Raw genomic sequence first — 23,784 nt, 5'->3', positions numbered from 1 at the left:
GCATCCCAGCTGGGAACGCACCACACTGCTCCTCTCCAGATCGACCCCCGCGCAGCCACGGACCGAGTCCACCAACGCATTTCACGCCTAAACCTGGCTCTCCACGTGCCAGCGGCATCACCCACAGCATTACCCAGCACGGGGCTGCTCTGCCTTTGGGCACAATCCGAGCCCACGTACAAGCCCCTCGCTCAGCAGCGCTTGTTCCTGCCGGCCACGGGCAGCTCCTCTGGACTCTCTCCCCCCAAAAAGAAGCCATGGCGGGGGGTAGGCCCTGGGCCAAGCGCCCTCAATCCATCACCTCACCCTGGCTGTTCAACGCCAGCCGTCCCTAAACGCCACCAAAAGCCCCCAGCAGCCCTTGGCACACGCGCTGCTCTTGAAGCCCCACCACTGCTGGGGTTTCCAGCGGAAGCGGTGGGACCTGCAGGAGGGGAGCGAGGGATGGAGATGGGATCCTGAAACCAGAGCAGCTTTTGGAGCGAGGAAACCGGACCCAGAGCAGGTTAGAGCAGCTCCCATCACTCCACGGTCGCAGCAACTGGGATTCCCTCACACCCCCCCAGCCCCAGCAGCCTCTGGCCCTTGCCCTCCCCTTGCACCGCTTCCTCCCCTCCATCCCCCAAAAGCTCCTGAACCCACTTTCTGTCACCAACCGCTCGAGTGCAACCGCCTGACAAAAGCCACCCCCAAACCCTCACCGGAATCCCCCGCAGCACCACAAAATTAAAATGAACAAAACACTAAGATATAAGTTACTGCTTAAATTATTTGTAAAACATCTTAAAATTTTCTGTGACATATTTTAAATACCCCCCAGGGTCCCCCCCCAATGTGTGTTCCCCAGAGGGGGCTTCAGTTCCAGCAGGGACAGAGCCCACCACTAACTGGAAGATGATGGGGGAAGGAGCAAGGAACAGAGAAAGGGTTTCTTATCCTTTCACAGCTTCAACAACTCCGCGGTCTAAATATCAATAATAAAAGTTATAATATAATAAAATAGTCTTCGTGAGGCAGTGGAGATCGAACAAGCCCTTTCATGCCCCCCGCAGAGGCAGCCCAGGTTTGGGCTTGGGCTCTGTACAAACTCAGTAGTAAAAAGGGGCTTTACTTGGGGAGAGGGGGGAGCGGGGGGGGTGGTTCTGAGGGCAGGGGGGGTGGTCGGGGCTTGTCCGTGTTGGCGGCAGCTCTGGAGCTGGTGGAAGCCCGGGGGTTCAAGAGCTCGTACGAGTGGAAGTCAAAGGCAGGGGGCTGGGTGGGCTGCATGCCCTGCGCGCTCAACAGCGAGTGCAGCATATTGACCGTATCCTGGTAGTCACTGGCCTGGTTGGCGTTGTGCCCGTTGGCCCCCGTGGGACCCTTGTCCGATTTGCTGTGGGTGCCCCGGGCTTTGTTGGCCTGGGGTAAGGGGAGGTTGCCCGCATCAGAGCTGTGCCCTGGGAGGTGGGCCACCCCGGGGAGGTGGGGGTAAGGGAACGGCATGCCAGGGCCTTTGGAGGCTTTGCTGACTTTGGGCTGGTGCTCGTGGGCTGCGGCCGTGGCTGCCGCCTCCTCTGGCAGAGGCCTCTTGCGGGAAGAGGCGAGGGGACCGTAGCTCTTGTGGGGCACGGCACTAGGCTGGCTGCTGTGTTTAGAGTCTCCCGGCCGCTTGTTCGCCACGCTGCTGGGGCCGGTGCCAAGCTGGGCATGTAAGTGTTTGTGAGAGTGGTGGTTGTGGTGGTGGTGGTGGTGGTTAGAAGAGTGGCCCTTGTGTTTCTCCTTGTGCTCCCGGTTCTTGCCGCTGCTCTCGTCCGAGGAGCCGTGCCTGTCTGTAGCGGTCGGCACCTTGATCCGCATTTTTATCTCCTCCTGCTTGGAGGGGAGCGGCCTCTCCCCACCTCCACCTGCCACCGGGATCCTCAGCTTCAGAGCCACAGCTTTGTCACTCTTTTCAGGGCCAGGAGGGCGCTCGGGGTTCTCCGAGCCGCCGATGGGGATTTTCAGGATGATCGGAGAGGGGTTGCTGTCTTGCTGGACTTCCCTCTCCCGCTGCTGCTGGACCAGGAGATTCTGCGCAGCGTAGGCATACTGAGACCGCACGTTGGCCTCCATGTTCTCCAGCTGCCGCTTCTGTGCCGCCAGCTCCTCGGCGTGCTTGGCCCGGTACTCCTTGAGCGACACTTTGGCCGACGGGGCGTTCTTGCCGCTATGCTTCTGATAACCAGCGCCATCTTGCTGTAAAGGATGCTCAGCAGCCGATGAGCTTTCGTTAGTCCTGTGACTCTGGCCAGTCTCCAGCTTGGGTGGAGGATGCCAGTGATCAGGCTGGGACATATCCGCACCGCTCTGGTCGCTGGGCGAGTCCACCGTGGCTGACAGAGAAGGCCCTGCTCCAGCGGTCGAGGATGTTGACATGCTCATTAACCCAGCAATGTTCATGTCCGAACTATTGTTCCTGGAAATCATGTTGAGGATTGTCTGCTCCGACAGGCTCTCATCTTCACCGTGGTCATCAGCCTTTGACTTCTTGGCTGCTTGAGAGGCCTGGAAAAAAAAGCAGTGACCGGTCATTTACTTTGGGCTATCACTAGAGCTGGTTTGATGCAAGCAGCTCACCCGCTACAGCGCAAGCTCTCATTTAAAGACAGATCCACTTTGCCCCCATCTCTCCTAGTGGGAAAAGACCCAACCACTGCAAGCGGGGTTGCTAGGACAGTTGAAAAACCAAGGTCTCTACAGAGTTAATTCAGAACAGATGAACTCAAGTGCTGAAGCAACATTTTGCAGACGCAGTGTTCAGATTTCCCCCCACGCATGCCCTTCAGACACTGTCTTGCATTGTAATACCAGAGATGCCACCCAGCCTCGTGCACACAGAAGAAATCAGAGCCTGTGTTCTCCTGCAAGCACCCGCGGTCCAAAGCAGATTCTTACCCGCCAGTTCCGGATGCGTTTAAGCCGGTTGGGAGTTTTCTCAAGGATCTGCAGGAATTCATGAGTCAGTTCTGCAGAGGAAACACAAACCCAGGCAAGAGGGTCAGAGGCGGGCAGACCAGCACTAATCCATCAAGGCAACCCCCTACTTACTGATGAGTGGAGCTACTTATGAGATGGAGCTACTCCAGGAGGGGAAATACTGAGAGCTATATCACTGACCACATTTAAACTCATCTCTCACTGTGCGCCTTTTGCCATCTCTGTTGTACCATAGAAGCTGTTGCTGCACTGGAAAGCTTAGCAAGACCTGAAGTGCTGGAGTCCGTGAACTGGCCGGTGGCCGTGTTTGAACGGCAGACCCAGGAACAGAGATGCCAAAATAATGTAAGAGCCTTTGGGGGGGAACCTCGCTCCAAAACTTACCATCTAAGAGCTCCAGAGTTACAGTGCCATCAACGTATTCCCACCAGTGCTTCCCGTCCGTGGAGACTGGGATCTCCCAGTTGGACCACTTACAAGCCAGGTGGATACAGACGCAGGCCACAACGGGAGGGGTGTACTGCAGGCTGAAGGTGGTCAGGTGCAGGCTGACGTCACCAGCAGGGAGAGAGAAACAGAAAGCCATCAACTCCCAAGCCTGAACTTCAGCACTCTCAATCGCCCACTGAACAGACGCTGCGCAAGAGGTGGACATGGTGGGGAAGTCCCTGCCATTCCTCCCCCAGTACAACCCTACTGTTACGGGCGTCTCTATCCCGCTCCACCGATTTGCTTGTTCCTTCCCCGTTCTGCTGCAGGCAATTTGGGTCCGGGCAACTCTGTCAGCTCAAGGCTCTGCGGCTCATGCAGGAACAGCGAGGCATGCTGCCGCCCCGCTCGAGCCCTCCTCCGAGGGAGAAAGCGAGCGGCTGGGTTACCCGCCAGCCCCCACCTCTGCTGTGGGCTCCGCTCAATCTGAGAAGAAACTCAGACACTTCCAAGTGCAACTCCTGGGATGGCGTTCAAGGAGCAAACTGGCCCTCTTCGGCTTTTAGGAAGGGTCTGGTCTTTCCCAAATGATTTTTACGAAAAGCAGTGAAGCTTCGGCTGTGAATAGCACCATACACTGGAGCGACTCAGTAGCACCTAAAAGGGAGCCCGGCCGCCTATCAAGTATTTTCATTAGTAAATGAATCTGCCACGTGACAGCTCGGACGTCAGTGCTGGGAGGTCTAGGAAGCACTGAGAACAGGAGAACCGATGGACTAAGAAAGCATCCTACTCTCTACCTGCAGGAACACCAGGTCCACTAAGCCTTAGAAACCGCGACAGCAAGTTGAGTGCAGGATTTACCCACTGTCACACTCATGAATCGGCCCTTTCAAAGAGCACTTGATGGAAATGGTGCCACTGAGCATCTACGCGCAGCCGCGGGATGGCATTATCTGCATTTCTTCACCATGCTTGGGTTATTTAAACATTTTTCCATCAATGCAATGTGGAGAGACAATAGCATCTACAGCCAAAAAGTCTGAAGCCTTTTCACAGATACTGTATTTATCCATACACCAAGAAGTCAAACCCAGGAAATTCAGAGCCTTTATCCAGTCTGCCAAGGTAAAAAGCGAAGTTAAGGTGCGCAAAGAGCCTTAACTCTGCCTCATAATGATGCCAGAAGGAAATAAAAGTTAAACATCTGTAGCTACGCCTGATAAATCTAGTTCATCACTTAAGCACCTTAATCAGGCATTTCACGGCATCACTTTAAGGCAAAATTGAGGCTGCCTGGCCACATTGCTTACTTTCTGCCTGGATTTCTTTCAAGTATACCTTAACTCATAATTCCTTGGTTTTGCAATTATTGCTGCAGGGATAAAACGCGTTTCAAGGATGCATTTACCCACACATTACTAACACCACCTTCCCTTTACGCTAGTTTATGCGGGAAACCCACACAGTGCCCTTTGGAGCTACAGAGCACCTTCAACAAACAATTCTCCCAGCACGCTGTGGAGGTGAGCAGGTAACACCTCTCACAGGCACAGAGGAGAGAAACGACTCGCCCAAGGCCACGCACATTCACAGCTCAGCCAGGGCTTGGAAGCGTCCTCCAACTCTGCAGCTTCACCTGTGCTAGCACCTAAACCATCTTTTTCTCCCATCCTTTCACTTCTGCGAGCTCTTTCACAAAAACACAAGATTTTCCGTGTCCACAACTTGGTCTGTTCCAAACATTAACTCTGTGATTTGCCTGAAGCTGGTAATCCAGGAAATTAAATTTTTAAAAAATTTCGGAAGTCCCAACACAAGGGATGGAATCAGCCTTGCAGTGAAAATCCAGTGACAGAACTACCCAGACCTCTCTAAAGTGAAAAAAAAAAAAAACTACGGGCTTTTTTCGTTTCCAAGACTCTGTCTATAGATGCTGCTTACAGGGCTGTCTGTCCAGTCACGCAGGCCAGACAAGGCTATTGTTTCCTCTTGTAACGCCTCATGCCTGCATCCAGCTACTGTTTTTCTCCCTTTATACTCTAGATCAGCCTTCTTCGGGGTACAGACCATATTTCTTGACAATTTGCACAGCACCTAGTTCAGTAAAAACTCTCTGACACTCAGGTAATAAGCAAGGAAAAAATTTATATATTAATTTCAAGTCTACCTTTTTGTTTTAGTTTGGGTTTTGGTTTTTTTTTGAACTTTCACAACTGCCTAACTCCCCACAAAAGAAAGCAGTGAAGTTCCTGAGCATCCCATCTGCCTCGCTTCTACGGCTGATTTTGCAGCTGGTTTTGACCAGCAGCTAGCAGGAGAAAGGGTTCCTGCTCTTCCTGAACCAAACCAAGCGATCCCCAGTTGCTCGCAGGGTGACCAATGCCCCAGGGGTCACCAGTAGCACATCTCCTCCAGATAAGACCCTCTGTCAAATATGAATCAATTGTAAAATAATAACCTGTTGGTAGCCATGAAATAGGAAGTTTGGGCCAAGTCCTTGCTGGCTGAAAGAGAAAAGGAAAAAGCAGGGCGTTAGTCTGCATATCCTGACAAACATTATTCCATTTTAGTGCAAAGAACCATGGGCCTCTCGCCACCACGCACAAAATACGAGAGCCAGCATAATTCAACTAACTACGCCACAGCTAGAAGGATTTTAGAAATTACTGTACATAGAGAGCTTTGCGTGGTTCAGCAGAGCCACATCGCGTCAGTCATTTGCAACTGCCTCTATTTTGATATTCGTTATTGGTTATTAAGGAGCCTGACTGCAGGCGAGCTCTCGGGCCATCCCAGCTAAACACCACAACGTATTTTCACAGCTCCTCTTTATCAGGCTGAGGTTACACGGAGGAGAAGCCGCAAGCACCCGACGTCTGACATCGCTTACCTCGCACTAGCTGTGTGCACTTCACCACGTGGGTATGGGGGTGGTCAATAGTGATCTCAAAACCTGGAAGAACACAGACATACGGCCATCAGAAAACCAGCAGCACACCCCCACGGATCTACGAACCTCACGTTTCCTGCTCCTGGGGGACAAGGCCTTCTCCCCTTCCCTCCTACAGCCCCTGCTCTCTGCTCGGAGGCAAGCAGGAATAGAGGAGCCCGTTTTCCTGTATCCAGAAGACTCAAGTTCTCCAGTCACAAAACCCCGAAGGTCACTGCTGCTGCCAGACCTCCAAGCAGCTAAATGACTTCTGCGCTTGAAAGACCTCACTGAAAACAAAACAACTATTAAGGATTTTAAAAATAGCAGGACAAAGCCTCTTACAGCAGCTGGGAGGAAGGAGAAGACAATGGCATCTGCTCAAAGGAATTTCTGTCACCCAAAAAGCTAAGAGGAAGCAGACGTTTTCCCTTTGAAGGAGCCTACAGCACTAAAGACAACTGAATTTAATCCTTGCTTCGGCTTCCTATTCAGTTTGGGCATTATGTTTTAAAGAAAAAAAAAAATTTCAAATCCGTCCATGTGTGCAACAGATTTGGTTCTTCCCATGCAGAACATTCTAGAAGAACTGGGACGTTAAAAAAGGCAACTGGAGAACCGAGTTGTTGCAGAACTGGGGTCACAGTTTAGCCACCGGCCTGCCAGGCCAGCGCGTGCAACCCATCGACACACCTGCCCCTCCTGCCCCCCTGTGAGTGAGGGACTAGTGGCATTTACTCTGAACCAGGTCTGAAATAACAAAGGCCTACTGAGTATTTTAGAGTGGAAACACTACCTACAAACTGCCTCTGAAATGGAATATATGTTAGTAAAATCAAGTTTTAACAGTACATTTTAGAAAGGAACAGGATACCGGATCCAACGGCCACAGCCCTAAATGTAGGCTCCAGCTTCTACTTTCAAAAAAACCCCCAAAACTGTTGCTGGTTTGGGTATTTTTTTTCACGTTCAGCCATCTGATCAAAATATTAACTTTCAACCCAGGTTTTGTTAGACAGCTCTCAGTGCAAACTGCTTCCTGGCCACAGGACTAGAGCATTATTGAGTTCAACAGCACAATGGAGGACAGCAACCCGTGTCCAAGCAGTACAAAACCTGTTGGGGGGGGGGGGGAAAGAGACGAGCCACACTTCCACACTTTAATTTCTCTGAGCATTGAACCTGACACGAGTTACACCTGAAAAAACTGATGTTAAAAGGAAAACAGAAGGAGTGGGTGTGAAAAATAGAGTTTGTTGCCTGGGCTCTTGCTCTCCCACTGGCCAGCTGTACATCTGCCCTCCAGCTGTGGAGAAGACTGTGCGGTTAGGCTCTCCGCTCTGCGGAACACTCCTGGGTCTGGGATTCGTGTGGCAGCCCGTCCGCTTTGAAAAACTTACCCAGGGTCTGCAGTATTATGCTCTCTAGAATGACCAGGTCTTGGGCTTGTTGCAGGTAAGCCTGGGGTTGAGAGGACAGGCAAGTTACTCACGATGAGGCACTCCGTATAAAGCCTGCACATTTCTAACACCCTTTTCTCAGGGAGGCAAAAATAGCAAAGGGGAATCTTTATGCCGATCTGCACTGGGGGGACTGGCACAGATTCCCTGCCAGAAAAGAGAAAGCAGAGTGCTGGGGTGGACCCGCTCCCCTGCTAGCGCTTCCGCTAGGGGATGGCTGCTTCGGGATCCACAGTGGCCCTCTCAGTCCTGGTCCCTCGCACTGCACGGGACGGCTATACGAGCAGTACAGGAGAGGAATTAGCTGCTTTTTTTTTTTTTTTCCTTAAGCTTTCCTGGATAAAGCTGCCCCTTTTCAGCAGGTTAGGCTGCTCAGTTCCAGGTAAGACGGGCTGTCTCAAGAGATGGGGAATCAGCAACGTTTTTAATAAACCCACCGTTAAACGTGTGGGGACAGAACAGAACCAACTGCGCACACCACCTTCTGCTCTGCCACAGACACTACTCAATCGCAGCAGCCAACATCCATGCCCTCCTCAGAAGCTTTTCACGCAGACATTGTTACGCAGCACACCCGAGTCACATTTGCAGCAGCACAGCAGAGGAGAACAGAAAAGAGGTTGCCACAGAGCAGGAAAGAAAAGCCTTCTGCTGTACAGAAGCCAAAAAGCTCTCGGTAGCGTAAGAGCAGTCGAATTGGAAAGCTGTCACTGACCATCCTAGGACACAGCCGCTCGCTTAGAGAGCGGGCACTGCTGAACCCGATTTAACGAGACGCTGTAGCCACGCGATTCAGGATGCAGCACGCTTCCGCCATTCCCATTCCTCGTGCCTCCGCTCCTCACATCAGAGACCAGTTCTCCGATCTCGACACTTACCTCGCTCTTGGTGTCTAGAGGAGTTTCCTGGGGATGCAGACAGGCATGTGCTACCTTGATTACATGCTCCAGCTTACGAGGCTGCTCCTCCACCTTGGCTGCCAAGAACAGAGCTGCTGGTACCACCGACTTCAGAGAAAAAAAACATTTTTTTTTTTTTTTTTAAAGCTAGTAAGTTCAAGATTAGAGCAAATAAATTAGGCTAATTCTCACGTCTAAAACAAATACTCCTTTAGGAAACAAAGCCTGCGCAAGTCCAAACACCACCAAGCGGGAAAAGGGTCTCTGGTGACTACCGGCAGCTACAAACCACCCTTCCCCTTTCCAAGCCCCCTCCCCAGGGTCGGTCCCAGCAGGTTGCCCCCCAAGCTGGCTGCCAGGCAGCAGCAGGAGCAGAGCTGGGGGGTTCCCAGCGTCCCCCCACCCCGCCAGACCCCAACACACTTACGTTCCTGTGGAACTGGGTGAAGGACTGCACCATGTAGAAGCGGTGCATGTACACGATGGCCGTGTTGATGGTGAGCTGGGAGCTGATGGGGCAGTTAAAGAAACACACAGCCCCGACGACGACCCCTGAGCAGCGCCCTCAACTCCCCTACATCCCACCGGCACCGGACCGGGCCTCTGTCTCCTGCTCCCGGGCCGGACCCGGCTCTCCCCGCATACCGGCAAAGCTCTCCCCTCTCCCGAAACGGGCCCAGCTCTCCCCGCTCCCGGGCCGGGCCCGGCCTTCCCCGCACCGCGGCAAAGCTCTTCCCCGCTCCCGAAACGCTCTCAGCTCTCCCCACGGCTGACGCCGGCTCTCCCCGCTCCCGGGCCGGGCCTGGCCTAGCCTTCCCCGCACCCCGGCGCAGCTCTCCCCGCTCCCGAAACGCTCTCGGTTCTCCCCGCGGCCGACGCCGGCTCGCCCCGCTCCCGGCCCGGCCCCGACCCTCCCCGCACCCAGGCCTAGCTCTCCCGACGGCCAGACCCGTCTCTCCCCGCTCCCTGGCCGGGCCAGCCCGCCCCCCGCCGCCCCACGGCGGCGGCACCCAAGCGCAGGCCGCGCGGCCTAGCGCGGCCGGATACACGTTGAGACGCTGCCCCATGTCCTGCAGCAGGTTGGCCGCCTGCTGCCGGTACGAGAGCTCCTTGTCGGGGTCGAGCCCGGCGCGGCGCGAAGGGCTGCGGTCCAGCTGCTCGCGGGTGAAGTACCAGCGCCGCCCCGCCGCGCCGCCGGCCCCTCCGCCCGCCGAGGCCTCCATGGCGATCTGCGCCCGCGCGCGCACGCACGGACGCACGCACGCACGCAACGGCACCGCCGGCGTCACAGGGCGGCGGCGCGCGCGTACGGCTCCGTCACAGGGACTGGCAAAGCAGGAGCTGGGGAGGAGCCGTTGAGGCGCATGCGCGGTTGGTCGCGCCTGCGCATTCTGACGCGGAACGTGTTGCTAAGGGGGCGGGGCAGCCGTTACCCACCCCCCCCAGGCCCCCCCCGCGGGCCCGGCTTTCCCGGAGCCCCGGGGCCCGGCCCGGGCTCGCCCCGGAGTCTCGGCCCCCCCCCCCGCCCCACAGGCCAGGCCACAGCTCGTATCCAAAGTGAGTTTTATATATAATTTATCTGTACACACGAAGGACAAAGTACCTCAGCTCTGCGCTGGGAGGGGGGGGAAGGGGGCTGCTGCCCCTTCCCCCGGGCTGAACACCCCCCCCGCCCCCCCCAAAACTGCTTCATAAAACAACAACAAAAAAAAAAAAAAAAAGAAAAGTCACTTCATTTTTTTTTTTGCATTTAAAATGGGGGGGAGCTGCCCCCCCTCCCCTGCCAGCAGCCCCCCCGGGAGGGAGCGGGACCCCCTGGCCGGGGAGGGCCGGGACCCCCGGGGGGTCTGGGGGGGCTGCGAAGGTGCTTTGCCTGCACCCCCCGGCAGGCGGCACTTCAGTTTGGCACATGGAGGGGCTGGGGAGACCCCCCACCCCTCCCCGCCCCCCCCGCCCCAGGGGGGCCCATCGCCCCTCTTTGGCACATGGGGGATTCCAGCAAAGGGGGCTGCACCCCGACCCCCTCTGCAAACACCCCGGTGCAGGGCTGGGAAATGCCCCCCCCCAACACACCACCCTGTGGGGGCACCCCCCCACCCACCTCCCTTTTTCTCCTCTTTTTTTTTTTTTTTTTTTTTAAATATGTGGATTTGGGGATTTTTCCTTTTTTTGTCTGAGCCCGCTGCGGGCTGGGGGGCACCGACCCGGGCTGGGGGGACACACACACACCCCACAGGGACCCCCCCTAACTCCCTCCAGGGCCAGCGTTGAGGAAGTAGGTGGTCATCTCCCCCTTGCCCTTGACCTTGACCAGCCCCCGGCACTCCAGCACGTAGCCCTTGGCCGCCAGCACCTGGTACAGGTCTGTCGTCACCTGGAAGGGGACAGGGGAGTGAGGGGGGGCTCGGGGGGGGCGTCCCCCCCTCCCCGCCCCCCGACTGACCTGGATGCGGTCGGGGACGCCGGTGCTGTCCATGCGGCTGGAGACGTTGACGGTGTTGCCCCAGATGTCGTACTGCGGCTTGCGCGCCCCGATCACCCCCGCCACCACCGGGCCCATGTTCAGGCCTGGGGGGGGGACGACGACGACAGGGGGACAGAGTGTCACAGCCCCTCCCCCCCCCCCACTGCCACGAGGACGTGGGGGGGGCGTGCGAGGGGAAATGGGGGGCGCAAAGGGTAGGGGGCGAGCAAGGGTTTGTGTGCGCGAAGGGGTGTGCGAAGGCAAAGGGGGGTACAAGGGCTAAGGGGGGTGCAACATCAGCACGTGCAAAGGGGCGCGTGAAGGCCGCGTGTGCAAAGAGGAAGGGGCGTGCAAAGGGTTTGCACGCGCAAAGGAGCGTGCGATGGCCAAGGAGGGTGTAACGGGGTGTTTGAGGGCCTACGTGTGCGAGGGCTAAAGGGGCGCGCAACATCGGCGCGCGGAAAGGCGTGGGCGTGCAAGGGTTTGCGTGCGCAGAGGGGCGTGCGAGGGCTTGCACGCAAAGCGGTCTGCGAAGGCCGCACGTGCGAAAGGGCAGAGGCGTGCAAGGCTTTGCCTGCGCAGAGGGGCGCGCGGAGGCTGCGTGTGCAAAGCCCAGGGGGTGCGCAAAGGTCAGGCGTGCAAGGCGACGCGCCGGGGCCGCGTGTGCCAAAGGGAGGAGGCGTGCAAGAGCCAGCGGACGCAAAGCCGCGTGCAAGGGCCGGGTACACGCAGGGGCGCGCGTGGGGCAGCTGTAGGTGCCGAGGGGCGTGCGAGGGGCGTGCGAGGGGCGTGCGAGGGGCGTGCGAGGGGCGTGCGAGGGGCGTGCGAGGGGCGTGCGAGGGGCGTGCGAGGGGCGTGCGAGGGGCGTGCGAGGGGCGTGCGAGGGGTGCTCACCGATCTTCATCTGGAAGTTGTTGAAGGAGTGCTCGTTGATGTACTTCATCTGCTCCATCAGGTGCATGGCGTAGTCGGCCAGCGCCGCGATGTGGCTCCGGCCCTCCCGGTCGTAGGTGGAGGCGTTCAGCCCCGAGGCCGCCATGTAGGTGCTGCCGATCGTCTTGATCTTCTCCAGCTGGCGGTACTTCTGCTCGCTGATGATCTGGGGATGTGGGGGGGGCAGCGTTACCCCCACCCTGCCTCTCCAGGGCCCCGTGCACCCCATCTTCCTGCAGCCTGTTCCTGCATGCCCCACGCACGCTGCTCCACGGCTTCTCCAGCACCCCGTGCACCCCATCCCTCTGCACCCCACGCACGCTGCTCCACAGCCTCTCCAGCACCCCGTGCACCCCAGCCCCTGCACCCCATTCCCACACATGGTGCTCCACGGCCTCTCCAGCACCCCATCTTCTTGCACCCCAGCCCTGTGCACCCCATGCACAGTGCTCCACAGCCTCTCTGGAGCCCCATGCACCCCATCTCCTGCACCCTGTCTCCACGTACCCCATCCCATGGCTCCACGCACGCTGCTCCACGGCCTCTCCAGCACCCCGTGCACCCCCTGCCTGACGCCCCACGGCCTCTCCAGCACCCCGTGCACCCCATCCCCATGCACTTCATCTCCATGCACCCCATCCTCGTGCACGGTGCTCCACAGCCCCTCCAGCACCCTGCGCCCCCCATCCCTGTGCACCCCACGCACGCTGCTCCACAGCCTCTCCAGCACCCCACGCACCCCATCCCTATACACCCCACCCCACGATCCACCCCATCGCACCCCACTCTGCCCTCCGGCACCTCGTCGAAGTCGGCGATGATCTCGTTGAGCAGCCGCAGGCACTCGACGCCCTCGTTGTTGGCCTCCAGCTCAACATAGAACTCGGAGAAGTTGCTGATGGAGGCGAACATGACGGCCACGCACTCGCAGGACTGGTAGTAGAGCTCGTCGTTGCGACGTTCCCGCGCCAGAAAATGTGCCGCCACGTCCTTGGGCAGGATGTTGTGCAGCAGCCGCCGGTTGTACGCCTGCAGCTCCTCCATCTCCTCCTTCTCGCCCGTCGCCTGCATCGCACAGCGCCATGCGGGAGCCGTGCCGGGGCCCCGCGTCCGCCCCGGCGTGCGGGGAGGGGGTCGGCCCCGGCCCCTCGCCCCTGGTCCTACCTGCAGCTTCCAGAGGAAGTCGAGGCGGGCGGTGGACTCGACCTGCTGCGCGTGCAGGTACAGCGCCAGCGCGAAGACGGCCAGGATGACGGGGGTGACGTACCGCAGGGCCACCTTCCCCTCCGCCGGGCTGCGGGCACCCCCCGCCCGCTGAGACGGGACGCCGGACGAGTCCGTGCCCACCCCAGGGACCCCAAGGCTGCACCCAGTCCCCAAAGATGCACCCACCCTAGGGACCCCAAACCTATGCCTGACCCTATAAGATGCACCCACCCCATGGACCCCCTAAGATGCACCCAGTCCCCAAAGATGCACCCACCCCAGGGACCCCCTAAGATTCACCCAACCTTTAAGATGCACCCACCCCAGGAACCCCCTAAGATGCACCCAATCCCCAAAGCTGCACCCAGCCCCCAAAGCTGCACCCACCCTCACAGCACAGACCCCCCAAGGGACTCTCCTGCTGCTGACGCCCACCCTCACCCCCCTAATTCCCAGTTCCCTGCTGGTCCCAGTTGCCCACTCACCATTCACCCTGGCTCACGTTGAAGGAGGGCCTGGGGGGAGAGGAGCCAGGGGTTAGCGGGGTGGGGACGCAGGTCCCGGGGTGGGGACCCCCAGGGGGAGGAACACCGGGCACTCACAGGGCGTTGGCCACCACCAGCAGGTCAGCGTTGTCGAAGAGGGTGGCCTGGGGCCCCTCCACCAGCACCAGGTAGGTGGCCTCGATGGCCACCATGAGCAGCAGCTTGCCGATGCTGCTGATGTGCAGGAAGACGGAGCAGGCCAGCAGGCTCAGCACCACGCTGTAGTTGAAGTACTGCGGGAGAGACGCCGCGGGGATGGGCTGGCACCCCGTGGGGGGACACCCTGCCGGAACCCCACACCCACGGGGACCTTGCACCCACGGGGACCCCCTGCCAGCACTCTGCACCCTCAGGAGCTCTGTGCCAGCACCCATGGAGGACCTTGCACCCGTAGGGACCCGTGCCAGCACTCTGTACTCTTAGGGACGCTGCGCCTGCAGCAGCCTGTACCCTTGGGGACCCTGTGCCAGCACCCTTGGGGACACTGTGCCTGCAGGGACTCCATGCCAGCACCCTGCATCCTTGAGAGCCCCGTGCCAGCACCCTGGGGGATACTGTGCCTGCAGGGACCCTGTGCCAGCACCCTCTATCCTTGGGGACCCTACGCCAGTGCCCATGCAGGACCTTGCACCCACAGGGACCTATGCCAGCACCCTGCATCTGTGGGGACCCCCTTCCAGCACCCTGGGGGACACAGCGCCCATGGGGACCCCCTGCCAGCATCTTGCACCCTCGGGGACCCTGTGCCAGCACCCAAGGAGGACCTTGCACCCGCAGGGACCCATGCTGGCACCCATGCAGGGCCCCATCCTAGTGCCCTGCACCCATGGGAGCCCTGCACCCGTGGGTGCCCCACGGACGCTCACCTCGGGGAAGTCGCAGGCCAGCCCATCGCGGTGGCAGGGGCCCGCGGGGGTCCCCAGGGAGAAATTGAGGGCCCGGAGCTGGCAGGGTCCCACGGCCTCGGGGGTGACGTTGAGCTCGTGGGCGGCGCAGTCCCGCAAGGCCACCCGGCTGCAGGTGAACTGGGAGGGGAGAGAGGGGTGAGCCGGTGCCCCGCAGCCCCCCGCGCCCCCACGGCCCTGCACCCCTACCATGTTGACGAAGGCAGCGATGAAGACGAGGAGGATGGTGAAGACCCCGATGATGGTGCTGTGGGCACGGGACTGGACGATCTTCCGGGAAAGCCGCTGCAGGGCAGCGGGGAAGAGCTGTGGGGGAGAGAGGGACCCCGTCATGCACGGCCGAGCCCCCCCACACCCCCCCACCTGTCGGCCCTGTACTCACAGCGACGCAGGAGTAGACAGCGCAGACGAAGAGGATGGCGGCGAGGAGGATGAAGATGCCGACGTAGACACCAAGCATCAGCGGGGAGCTGGGGAGAGAGGTGGCTGTGAGCGCCGGGGGGTCGGGGGGATGGGGAGCGGGGTTTGGGGGGACGCGGCACTCACTGGGGGAACACCACGATCTGGAGGCAGCAGATGAAGCAGAAGACGAGGAGGGTGCAGGCCACGTAGCCACCGAAGCGGTCGTCCACCTTCTTGGAGTACTGCGGGGAGGAGAGGGGTGAGCCAGGCTGGGCAGAGGGGTACGGAGGGGACCCCGGGGGATGGAGGGGACAGAGGGAGGGGACCCCGGGGGGATGGAGGGGACGGGGTGGAGGGGACCCCGGGGGGATGGAGGGGACCCCGGGGGGATGGAGGGGACCCCGGGGGGATGGAGGGGATGGGGTGGAGGGGGAAAGAGGGATGAGATGGAGAGGATGGAAGGACCAGGACAGAGGGGACCATGGAGCCAGCAGGATGGAGGGGACCCCACAGATTAGAGGTGTCAGAGGTGACCCACGGCTGGGATGGAGAGGGTGGAGGTGACCGCAGGGGCTGGGATGGAGGGGACCATGAAGCCAGGATAGAGAGGACCCAAGGAGTGCAGAGGGTGGGATGAAGGGAATGGGATGAATTGGGACAGAGAGGACCCCAGGGGATGGAAGTGAGATGAGGGGGACAAAGGTGCTGATGGGGCCAGGACAGAAGGGACTTCAGGGGACAGAGGGGACCGCAGGGCCAGGACAGAGGGACCCCAACCTTCTTCTCCAGCTCAGGCGTCTGGAAGGTGAGCAGGAACTTCTTGACGTGGTCCTTGCGGAGCTGGTCAATGCTGCGGGCGTCGATGGCCCGGCTCAGGAACTCATCCACCTCGTCCTCGGGGTTGAGGGCCTCCTGGGCACCACGGCTGGGGGCAGGGGTGGGTCAGGGCCCCCCCAGGCCCCCAGGTCTGCCCCACGGAGGGGCTGGCTGCGACAGCCCGGGCACCCCAGCATGGGGACACTTACTTGTCCTTACTGGAGTCATCGATGCCCTGGGGAGACACAGGGGAGATGGGGGGTTTCAGAGACACCGGCATGGATGGGGGGGACCCTCATAGATGACAAGGACATGGGGCATCCCCAGGGTCACCAAGGCCACCAAGGATGGGGGACAGAGTCCCAAGGGTAACCAGGATGGGGGGATCCCCAAGGGTTGGAGGGAGGGCAGGTCTGCCAAGGGAGGACGGAGGGGTCTGGAGGGGGTCTGACATTAGTGAGGACGGGGGACCCGAGGGTCCCCGAGGCCAGTGAGGACAGGGGGGATCCCCAAGAACTGGTGAGGACAGGGGGTACACCTCGGGATCTCCATGGGCTGGTGATAGTAGGGGGAATCCCCGAGTGCTGCTGAGGACAGGGGGAGACCCGGGGGTTTCTCAAGACCGTGGGCTGTGGCAGGCAGGAGGAAGCAGGAGAGGGCTGCAGAAGCCCAACAGCAGCCACAGAAAGGCAGCGAGCAGCCGATACCACCGCAGCGGGGACCCCGGTGCCCAACAACCCCCCGAGGCCGCTCACCATCTGCCGGAAGGCCTTGGAGTCCTTGGTGCGGGAGAAGGAGCGCTCGGGCACCCAGCGCGGCACCAGCCCCTCCGTTGAGTTGGCACGAGCCCGCTGCAGCTTGGCCAGGATGGCTTTCTCCTCTTTCTGCGGGGCAACACGGCCGTGAGAGGGGTGACCCTGGCTCCCCCCCCCCCCCCCCCCCGTGTGTGTGTGTGTCCCCACGTGTCCCCCGACTCACGCGCTTCTGGCTGCAGCCGACGATGAGGAAGGTCTCGATGTTGTGCTCCTTGAGGTAGGCGTTGCGCTCGCCCCCGTGGCCCGGCTCCACCTCGTAGTCCCCGTTCAGGTACTGCAGCGTTGCCCATGTGATGTGGATGCGCCTGGGGACGGGGGGAGGATGAAGGCGCTGAGCCCTCCCGCCCCGTGCCCCCCACCCCGGTCCCCGTGCCCCGCTCCCCCCATCCCGGCTCACCCGGCTTTGCCGCCTGCTTCCATGTGGTTGGCGAGGGTCACGTCGTTGGACCAGACGTCGAACTGCCACTTGCGCAGCCCCAGGACACCACAGTGCACCCGCCCGCTGTGGATGCCCACGCGCATGTTCACGTTCACCCCCGTCACCTCGCGCACCAGCCTGAGGACGGCACCGGCAACTGCGTCAGCCCAAGGCACCGTGGCACCGCATCCCAGGCCAGCGAGCACCAGGAACGTGCCAGCACCGGTGACGGGCACGGCCCCCCCAAGTTGCAGCGACACCGGGGACGTGCCGGCACCGGGGACAGGCGCAACGCCCACGCTCTGCCCCACTCACGAGATGGCCTCGATCATGTCCACCCCCATCTCCACGCAGCAGTGCGCGTGGTCCCCGCGCGCCTCCGGCAGCCCCGACACGCAGTAGTAGCAGTCCCCCAGGATCTTGATGCGCAGACAGTGGTTTTCCTGGGGGAGGACGGGCAGGTCGGGGGCGGGGGAGGCACTGGGACCCTCCCCCCGGCCCCCCCCGGCCCCACCGCTCACGGCTGCCAGCTTGTCGAAGCGAGCAAAGAGCTCGTTGAGCGTCATCACCAGCTCCTGGGCCGTGCACTGCGAGGCCAGGCTGGTGAAGCCCTCGATGTCCGCGAAGAGGATGCTGCCAGGAGGAAGAGCGTGGGCTGGGGAGGGACCACGCACCCCCCCGGACCCCCTCACCTGGTGACAATCCCCCCAAACCTTGCCCGCCCCCAGCCCCGCGGTACCTGACGTTATCATGCTTCTGGATGTAGATCTTGTGGAACATCATGTCCTCCTTCTTGGTGTTGATGTCCTCCTTCATCTCCATGGCCACGTGCTGGGGCAGCACCGAGAGCAGCAGGCGCTCCTGCACCCCAGCACCACCCCGTTAGCGAGGGGCCGGGGCCCTGATGGACCCCCCAGCCCGGCACAGGAGACCCCGCTGCCTCCGGGACCCCCGGGACCCCCAACCCACCTGCTGGCGGTTCTCGCGCTGGAGATGCAGGCGCGCCTGGATGTAGCCGCGGGTCTCCTGGAAGGCCTGACGCTGCGACACCTCAGCCGGGTAGTGGGTGCAGACCCCCACCACGTTGGTGCAGAGGAAGATCAGGGCGTTGGCGCTGAGCTGGTGGGGGAGATGGGCTCAGCGCAGCCACCCAGGGACCCCCAGCCCCACGGCGAGACCTGGCCAGCTCTGCCACCCTCCTCTGCACCCCAAAACCCTGGCTCCGGTACAGGGGGGTGCTGTCAAGAGGAGCAGGGGGGCTGCAAGGGAGGACATGGGGCAGGGGGACATGGGGATGCAGGAACCCAGGGACACAAGGGACCGGGGGAGGGGGGGGATGTGGAGCACCTAGGGACATGGGAAACCAAGGCAGGGGGTTGCAGGGACATGGGGGACCTGGAGACCCAGAGCAAGGGGACATGGGGCACCCGGGGCTGCAGGAAACCAGAGCACGGGGCACGCAGGGACCTGGGGACCCAGGGCAGTGGGGGGCAGAGGGGACCTGGGGACATGGTGGACCAGGGCAGGGTGAACGTGGGGGACCTGGGGACCCAGCGCAAGGGGGACACGGGGACCTGAGGATGTAGGAAACCAGGGCAGGGGGGATATGAGGATGCAGGGACCCGGGGCAGGGGGGGACACGGGGACGCTGCCAGGCCCTGTGGGCCCTCGGGAAGCAGAGGAAGCCGGGGGAGGGCCGGGAAGCGGAGATGGCTGCAGCGGGAGCACTGCGGTTTCCCCCCTCCCCGTCCCCGTCCCCCGGGACTGGGGCCAAGGCTATTTATAGCGCTCCCGCGGGCTGGGAGCGGGGGCCTCGCGCCCACCCATCGTCCCCATCGCATCCCCCCGGCCAGGGGCCACAGCCCCATCGCTCCCACCCCGCGGGGGTTAACCCCACTCAGGGGGGCTTCCCCTCCTGTGACCCCCCAAGCCCTGCTGGCCTCGGCCCCCTCCCCGGCATCGCGTTCCTTGCCCCCCGTGGGGACAGCACGTGGCCCTGGCCCCGGCCAGGCAGGGCGAGGGTGACGGGTAGCCCTACGCAGGGAGGGGGAGCACAGCGAGGCCCTGCCAGGGACTGGGAACACGCAGCCCTGGGGACGAGGGGACCCCCGCACCCCCTGTGCATGCAGCACCCCACTGGGAACACCCGCCACCCCAGGGGTGCAGGACAGGGGACACTGCCAGGGTCCCAGCCCCCCTGGATGGCAGCCACCCCCCCCTGCCCTGGTGCCCTGGCCCTGCATCCCCCCTCGGGGGTTTCCGCCAGCCCCACAACGGGGGCTTTGTGGGTGCCCCCCCCCCCCCGGCGCAGCCCACAATGGCAGGTCTGTGCACAGCCCCGCGGGATGAGGGGCCCCCCTCACCGGGCTGCGGCAGCGGAGCGACCCCCGACCACGCCGCAGGCAGCGCCCGCGGGACCCTGGCATGGGACATCACCACCACCGACACCCCCCCCAGGACCCCCCCAGCCCCGGCCAGCCGAGGGGCCCCTCCCGCATCCAGAATTTTCCATGTGCAGAAACATCAAGTGCAGAAAAGCCCAATTTTGCAGAGAGGGACTCAGGGAGCCGCCAGCGGGGATGGGGGGTCCCACCCGGGGCCTCCCCACCCTAAGCCGCAGGCGGGCAGGACCCCTTCAGCGCAGCCCCCCTGCCCCCCTTGTCCCCCCCCAGCCCTACCTGCTTCCAGAGGAAGGGGTCGGCGGTGTTGCGGTGCCAGGCGATGGCGAGGTGCAGGGCGGAGAGGAGGACGCCAGCCAGCACGGCCGCCCGCATCCGCACCGGCAGCAGCGTGTAGGTGATGTAGATGAAGAAGACGCTCCACCAGACGCCCTCGGCCGCGCTGCGGGGTGCGACGGCCGCCGTCCCCAGCGCCTGCACCCCGGCCAGTAACCCCAGCACCACGTAGCTCACCACCCACATGTAGTCCTGGGGGAAGGCGCTGCGGCTGCACAGCACCATCAAGAGCAAGAAAAGGGCCGTGGCACTCGCCAACGCGGCGGTTGCCGGCACGTGCGGGGCACCGGGCAGGCAGTGGAAGAGCAGCATCACCCCACAGACCAGCACCAGCACCCCCATCAGCACCGTCAGGCTGCTCTGGTTCATCTGGAAGAAGTAGCGCTGGTAAAGCCGCTCCAGTTTGGCCGACTGAAAGCGTTTGGAGCGGAAAACCTGGAGCAGCCGCTGCCAGCACTCGCCGGCCGACGGTCGCCCCCCGCGCCCCCCGGCCCCCTTCGGCCCCTTGGCTTCGCCATCCTCCAAGCCCAGGTCCACCGATTTGAGCCCCAGGTCGCCCGCGGGCCCCTTCTTGCCGTAGTGGTCCTCCTGCCAGGTGCAGCGCAGCCCCCGGGGGGGCCCCCCGCCCCGCTCCATCTCAGGGTCCTGCAGGCAGCTCATGTAGCGGGGGCCGCAGAGGACGGCACGGGGGCGAGTGCCCTTCTTGCCGTTGCGCTCCCCCCATGCCGTCTTCCGCTCGTCCACCTTGGGCACCAGGATGCCGCTGAACCACGACATGCTGCGGGCAGCGGGAGGGGGTCAGCGCTCGGTCCCCCACCCCGACACCCCGAGAAGGGCCCCGGTGCCCACGGGGGTGCAAGGCAGCATTTTCCCCACCTGGCAGGGACGAGCAGTGCGGGCAGCGAAGGGCCCTGACGTCCCACCCTGGGGGATGCAAAGCCCAAGCCCCAGCTCTCCCGCCAGCCCCACGGCCCCTGCGGGAACGGCCGGTGGCGGGTGCCCCGTGCCGGTGTCCCGGTGCCCGGTGCTTGGCCCCGCCAAGGCCGCCCCGAGCCCGTCCTCCCCGGTGCAGGGACCTGCAGCAAAACTGGAACCGTCCTGGCCCTGTTTGTCTTGAACGGCGGCCAACGGGCTGCACCGGGCACCGTAGCCCCCGGGGCACCGGGCACCAGACGGGACGTGGCAGCCGGTCCCAGCCCCGGGCGAGCGGCGGTGGGGAACGGCCGCCCGGGAAAGGGCCGGCCCCGGTGGCGGCCGCCTCCCTGCCCGTACGCCTGCCTGCTTGCCCGCCTGCCTGCTCCGGGCACGGCCCGCGGGGAGCCCCGCCGAGCCCGGCCCGTTCACCCCGAACCCGCCAGCGCCCTCCCGCCACCGCCCCGGGCGGCCCCGCCGCACCGGCAGCTCCCGCCGCACCGGGCAGCGGCCAGCTCCCCAAGCACCGGGCAGCCCCCCGGGGGCCGCACCGCTCCCGCCGCCCCGGGGCCCAGCCCGGTCGTCCGTTTCCCCCCCCGCCGCCCCGGGCCCCGCGCAGTGCCCCTGGCCCCGTCCCGGTCCCGGTCCCGGTCCCGCCGCCGCCGCCTCCCCGGCCCCCCCGCCGCGCCCGGTGCGCCCGGTCGCCTCCGCTCACCTCCGCCTCCGGCGCCGCCGCCCGCGGGGCCCCGCGCCCCGGCACGGCCCCGCCGCCGCCGCCTGCTCCTACACGGCGGCCGCGCTGCGTCCCCACCGCCCCATCCCGCGTCCAGGCCGGGTCCCCGGTGGCGGCCCCGGTCCTGGTCCCGGTCCCGGCCGCAGCCCCGGCCCCGGCCCCGGCCCCGGCCCCGGCCCCGGCCCCGGCCCCGGCCCGCCCCGGCCGGTGCCCGCCCCCCCCGCCCGGATCCGCTCCCGGGCGCTCCCGGCCGGCGGCCTTAAAGGCGCAGCGGCGGCGGCGGCGGCGACCCGGTACGGCCCGGTACGGCCCGGTACGGCCCGGAGCGGCCCGGTGCGGCGGGGGAGGCGCGGGCGGCGCGCGGGGGCGGCGGGCGCGCGCGCGGGCACGGGCGGACCGGCACCCCCGGGGCTGCGCACACACACACACACACGCACACACGCACCGCCGCGCTGCACCGACATGGCGGGGACAACGGGGACACGCGCAACCGGGCCCCCCGCGCGCGCACACACACGCACCCCCACACCCACGCACCCCCGTGCACCCCCTTGTCTGCACACGCACCCCCCCGAGTGTGTCCCTTGCAGACACACCCGCACACAGCCCCCTGCGCACCCCCCCAGCGCCTCCCCCTCGCACACCCACCCTGCCCACGCACCTCCACACCGCCTTGCACACGCACGCACGTGCACACCCTTGCACACGCGTGCAGCCCCGTTGCACGCCCGCCCCTTTGCCTGTGCGTGCACACACGCGCACACACGCGCACACATCCCCCTGGCACGCGCACCTACGCGCCCCTTGGGCACCCCTGGCGTGCACGCGCACGCACCCCCTTGCACACGCACCCCTGCACACGTACACACCCGTTTTGCACGCGCGCACGTGCACGCGCGCACCCCCCTTGCACGCGCGCGCGTGCACACACGTGCGTTTTGCACACAGCCCCTTGCACCCACGCACTTGCACACACACGCACACACAGCCCCTTGCTCGCACCCCCTCCTTGCACGCACCCCCTTGCACACACACCCCCATCAGCACCCCATGCCCCGGCAGGCGCAGGGCAGCCCCACTGGGGTCCCCGCCTGCCCTCCCCACGCCCGTACCCCACGAGTGTGCGTGGGTCAGGGCCTGGCACCCCCCGCCCGTGGCCGGGCCCCCCCCGCGCCGGCGGCGCCGGGCCCCGCGGCCCCCCCGCAGCCGCGCGGGGCCCCGGGGAGTGCGGATTAATCATTAATTAGCAGCCGCCGCCGGGCCCGTGTCCCTGCGGCCCCACGCGGAAGTCCCGCCGCGCGGGGAGGGGGCGGCGGGGGCACCGGAGCCCGGGGTGGGGAACGGGACGGGGGGCACCACGGGGGACACCCGGGGGGGGGGTCCCAGCACAGCCTCGCCGGTACCGGCACCCGGCACCGCGGGGATGGGCGCTGAGGCTCTGCCTGCGCCTCGCCCGGCCCCGGGCCGGATCCTGGCCCTGCCGGGGATCCCGGGGATGGATCCTGACCCTGCTGGGGATCCCTGGGTCAGATCCTGGCCCTGCCGGGGATCCCGGGGATGGATCCTGACCCTGCTGGGGATCCCTGGGTCGGATCCTGGCCCTGCCGGGGATCCCGGGGATGGATCCTGACCCTGCTGGGGATCCCCGGGCCGGATCCTGGCCCTGCTGGGGATCCCCGGGCTGGATCCTGGCCCTGCTGGGGATCCCGGGGATGGATCCTGACCCTGCTGGGGATCCCTGGGTCAGATCCTGGCCCTGCTGGGGATCCCCGGGCTGGATCCTGGCCCTGCTGGGGATCCCGGGGATGGATCCTGACCCTGATGGGGATCCCTGGGTCAGATCCTGGCCCTGCTGGGGATCCCCAGGATGGATCCTGGCCCTGCCTGGGATCCCTGGGTCAGATCCTGATACTGCTGGGGATCCCCGGGATGGATCCTGGCCCTGCTGGGGATCCCCGGGCCGGACCCTGGCCCTGCTGGGGATCCCGGGGATGGATCCTGACCCTGATGGGGATCCCTGGGTCGGATCCTGGTGCTGCTGGGGATCCCCAGGATGGATCCTGGCCCTGCCGGGGATCCCCGGGATGGATCCTGATGCTGCTGGGGATCCCCAGGATGGACCCTGTCCCTGCTGGGGATCCCCGGGATGGATCCTGGCCTTGCTGGGGATCCCTGGGCCGGATCCTGGCCCTGCTGGGGATCCCCAGGATGGATCCTGGCCCTGC

At 63.5% G+C, this 23,784-nt stretch overlaps 2 protein-coding genes across 5 annotated transcripts; both read right to left on the bottom strand.

Annotated features, from left to right (window-relative positions):
• Positions 1-702: 702 nt before the first annotated feature.
• On the bottom strand, positions 703-10,076 carry CCNT1 (cyclin T1). Of its 3 annotated transcripts, XM_072847237.1 has the most exons (9): positions 9,723-10,014; positions 9,103-9,184; positions 8,655-8,783; positions 7,717-7,777; positions 6,278-6,340; positions 5,846-5,891; positions 3,340-3,503; positions 2,914-2,984; positions 703-2,523 (listed from the first exon to the last, which is right to left on the bottom strand). In XM_072847237.1, exons 1-9 carry the CDS (start codon positions 9,896-9,898, stop codon positions 1,108-1,110), a joined length of 2,208 nt encoding a protein of 735 aa, XP_072703338.1. In that variant the 5' UTR covers positions 9,899-10,014; the 3' UTR covers positions 703-1,107. The 3 variants fall into 3 exon arrangements, 2 of the variants coding, with proteins under 2 accessions (XP_072703338.1, XP_072703339.1); XR_012039782.1 differs by lacking the exon at positions 3,340-3,503 and having other exon boundaries at positions 2,381-2,523; positions 9,723-10,076; XM_072847238.1 differs by lacking the exons at positions 3,340-3,503; positions 6,278-6,340; positions 7,717-7,777; ... (1 more) ...; positions 9,103-9,184; positions 9,723-10,014 and having other exon boundaries at positions 5,846-5,886.
• Positions 10,077-10,781: 705 nt separating this feature from the next.
• Positions 10,782-21,748, bottom strand: ADCY6 (adenylate cyclase 6). 2 transcript variants are annotated; one of them, XM_072847438.1, is made up of 22 exons: positions 21,542-21,746; positions 19,858-20,692; positions 18,149-18,298; positions 17,919-18,040; positions 17,701-17,812; positions 17,495-17,622; positions 17,159-17,317; positions 16,925-17,066; positions 16,702-16,830; positions 16,156-16,181; positions 15,908-16,055; positions 15,275-15,372; positions 15,111-15,198; positions 14,918-15,034; positions 14,690-14,848; positions 13,881-14,056; positions 13,764-13,793; positions 13,237-13,366; positions 12,874-13,137; positions 12,034-12,238; positions 11,119-11,243; positions 10,782-11,049 (listed from the first exon to the last, which is right to left on the bottom strand). In XM_072847438.1, exons 2-22 carry the CDS (start codon positions 20,689-20,691, stop codon positions 10,921-10,923), a joined length of 3,471 nt encoding a protein of 1,156 aa, XP_072703539.1. In that variant the 5' UTR covers position 20,692; positions 21,542-21,746; the 3' UTR covers positions 10,782-10,920. The 2 variants fall into 2 exon arrangements, with proteins under 2 accessions (XP_072703539.1, XP_072703538.1); XM_072847437.1 differs by having other exon boundaries at positions 17,495-17,812; positions 21,542-21,748.
• Between the last annotated feature and the right edge of the window lie 2,036 nt (positions 21,749-23,784).

Source organism: Ciconia boyciana, chromosome 27 (genome assembly GCF_034638445.1).
Source record: "Ciconia boyciana chromosome 27, ASM3463844v1, whole genome shotgun sequence".
In the NCBI taxonomy this organism is placed as follows: Eukaryota; Metazoa; Chordata; class Aves; order Ciconiiformes; family Ciconiidae; genus Ciconia; species Ciconia boyciana.
This window is presented reverse-complemented; position numbering and strand designations above follow the sequence as displayed.

Coding starts and splice junctions, on each gene's coding strand:
- CCNT1 (XM_072847237.1), bottom strand. CDS start 9,898: ATGGAGGCCTCGGCGGGCGGAGGGGCCGGCGGCGCGGCGGGGCGGCGC. Junction 8,784..9,102: donor TCACCCAGTTCCACAGGAAC/GTAAGTGTGTTG, acceptor TTTTCTCTGAAG/TCGGTGGTACCAGCAGCTCT. Junction 2,524..2,913: donor AACGCATCCGGAACTGGCGG/GTAAGAATCTGC, acceptor TTTTTTTTCCAG/GCCTCTCAAGCAGCCAAGAA.
- ADCY6 (XM_072847437.1), bottom strand. CDS start 20,691: ATGTCGTGGTTCAGCGGCATCCTGGTGCCCAAGGTGGACGAGCGGAAG. Junction 14,849..14,917: donor TCGCTGCCTTCGTCAACATG/GTAGGGGTGCAG, acceptor CTCCCCTCCCAG/TTCACCTGCAGCCGGGTGGC. Junction 12,239..12,873: donor TCATCGCCGACTTCGACGAG/GTGCCGGAGGGC, acceptor CCACATCCCCAG/ATCATCAGCGAGCAGAAGTA.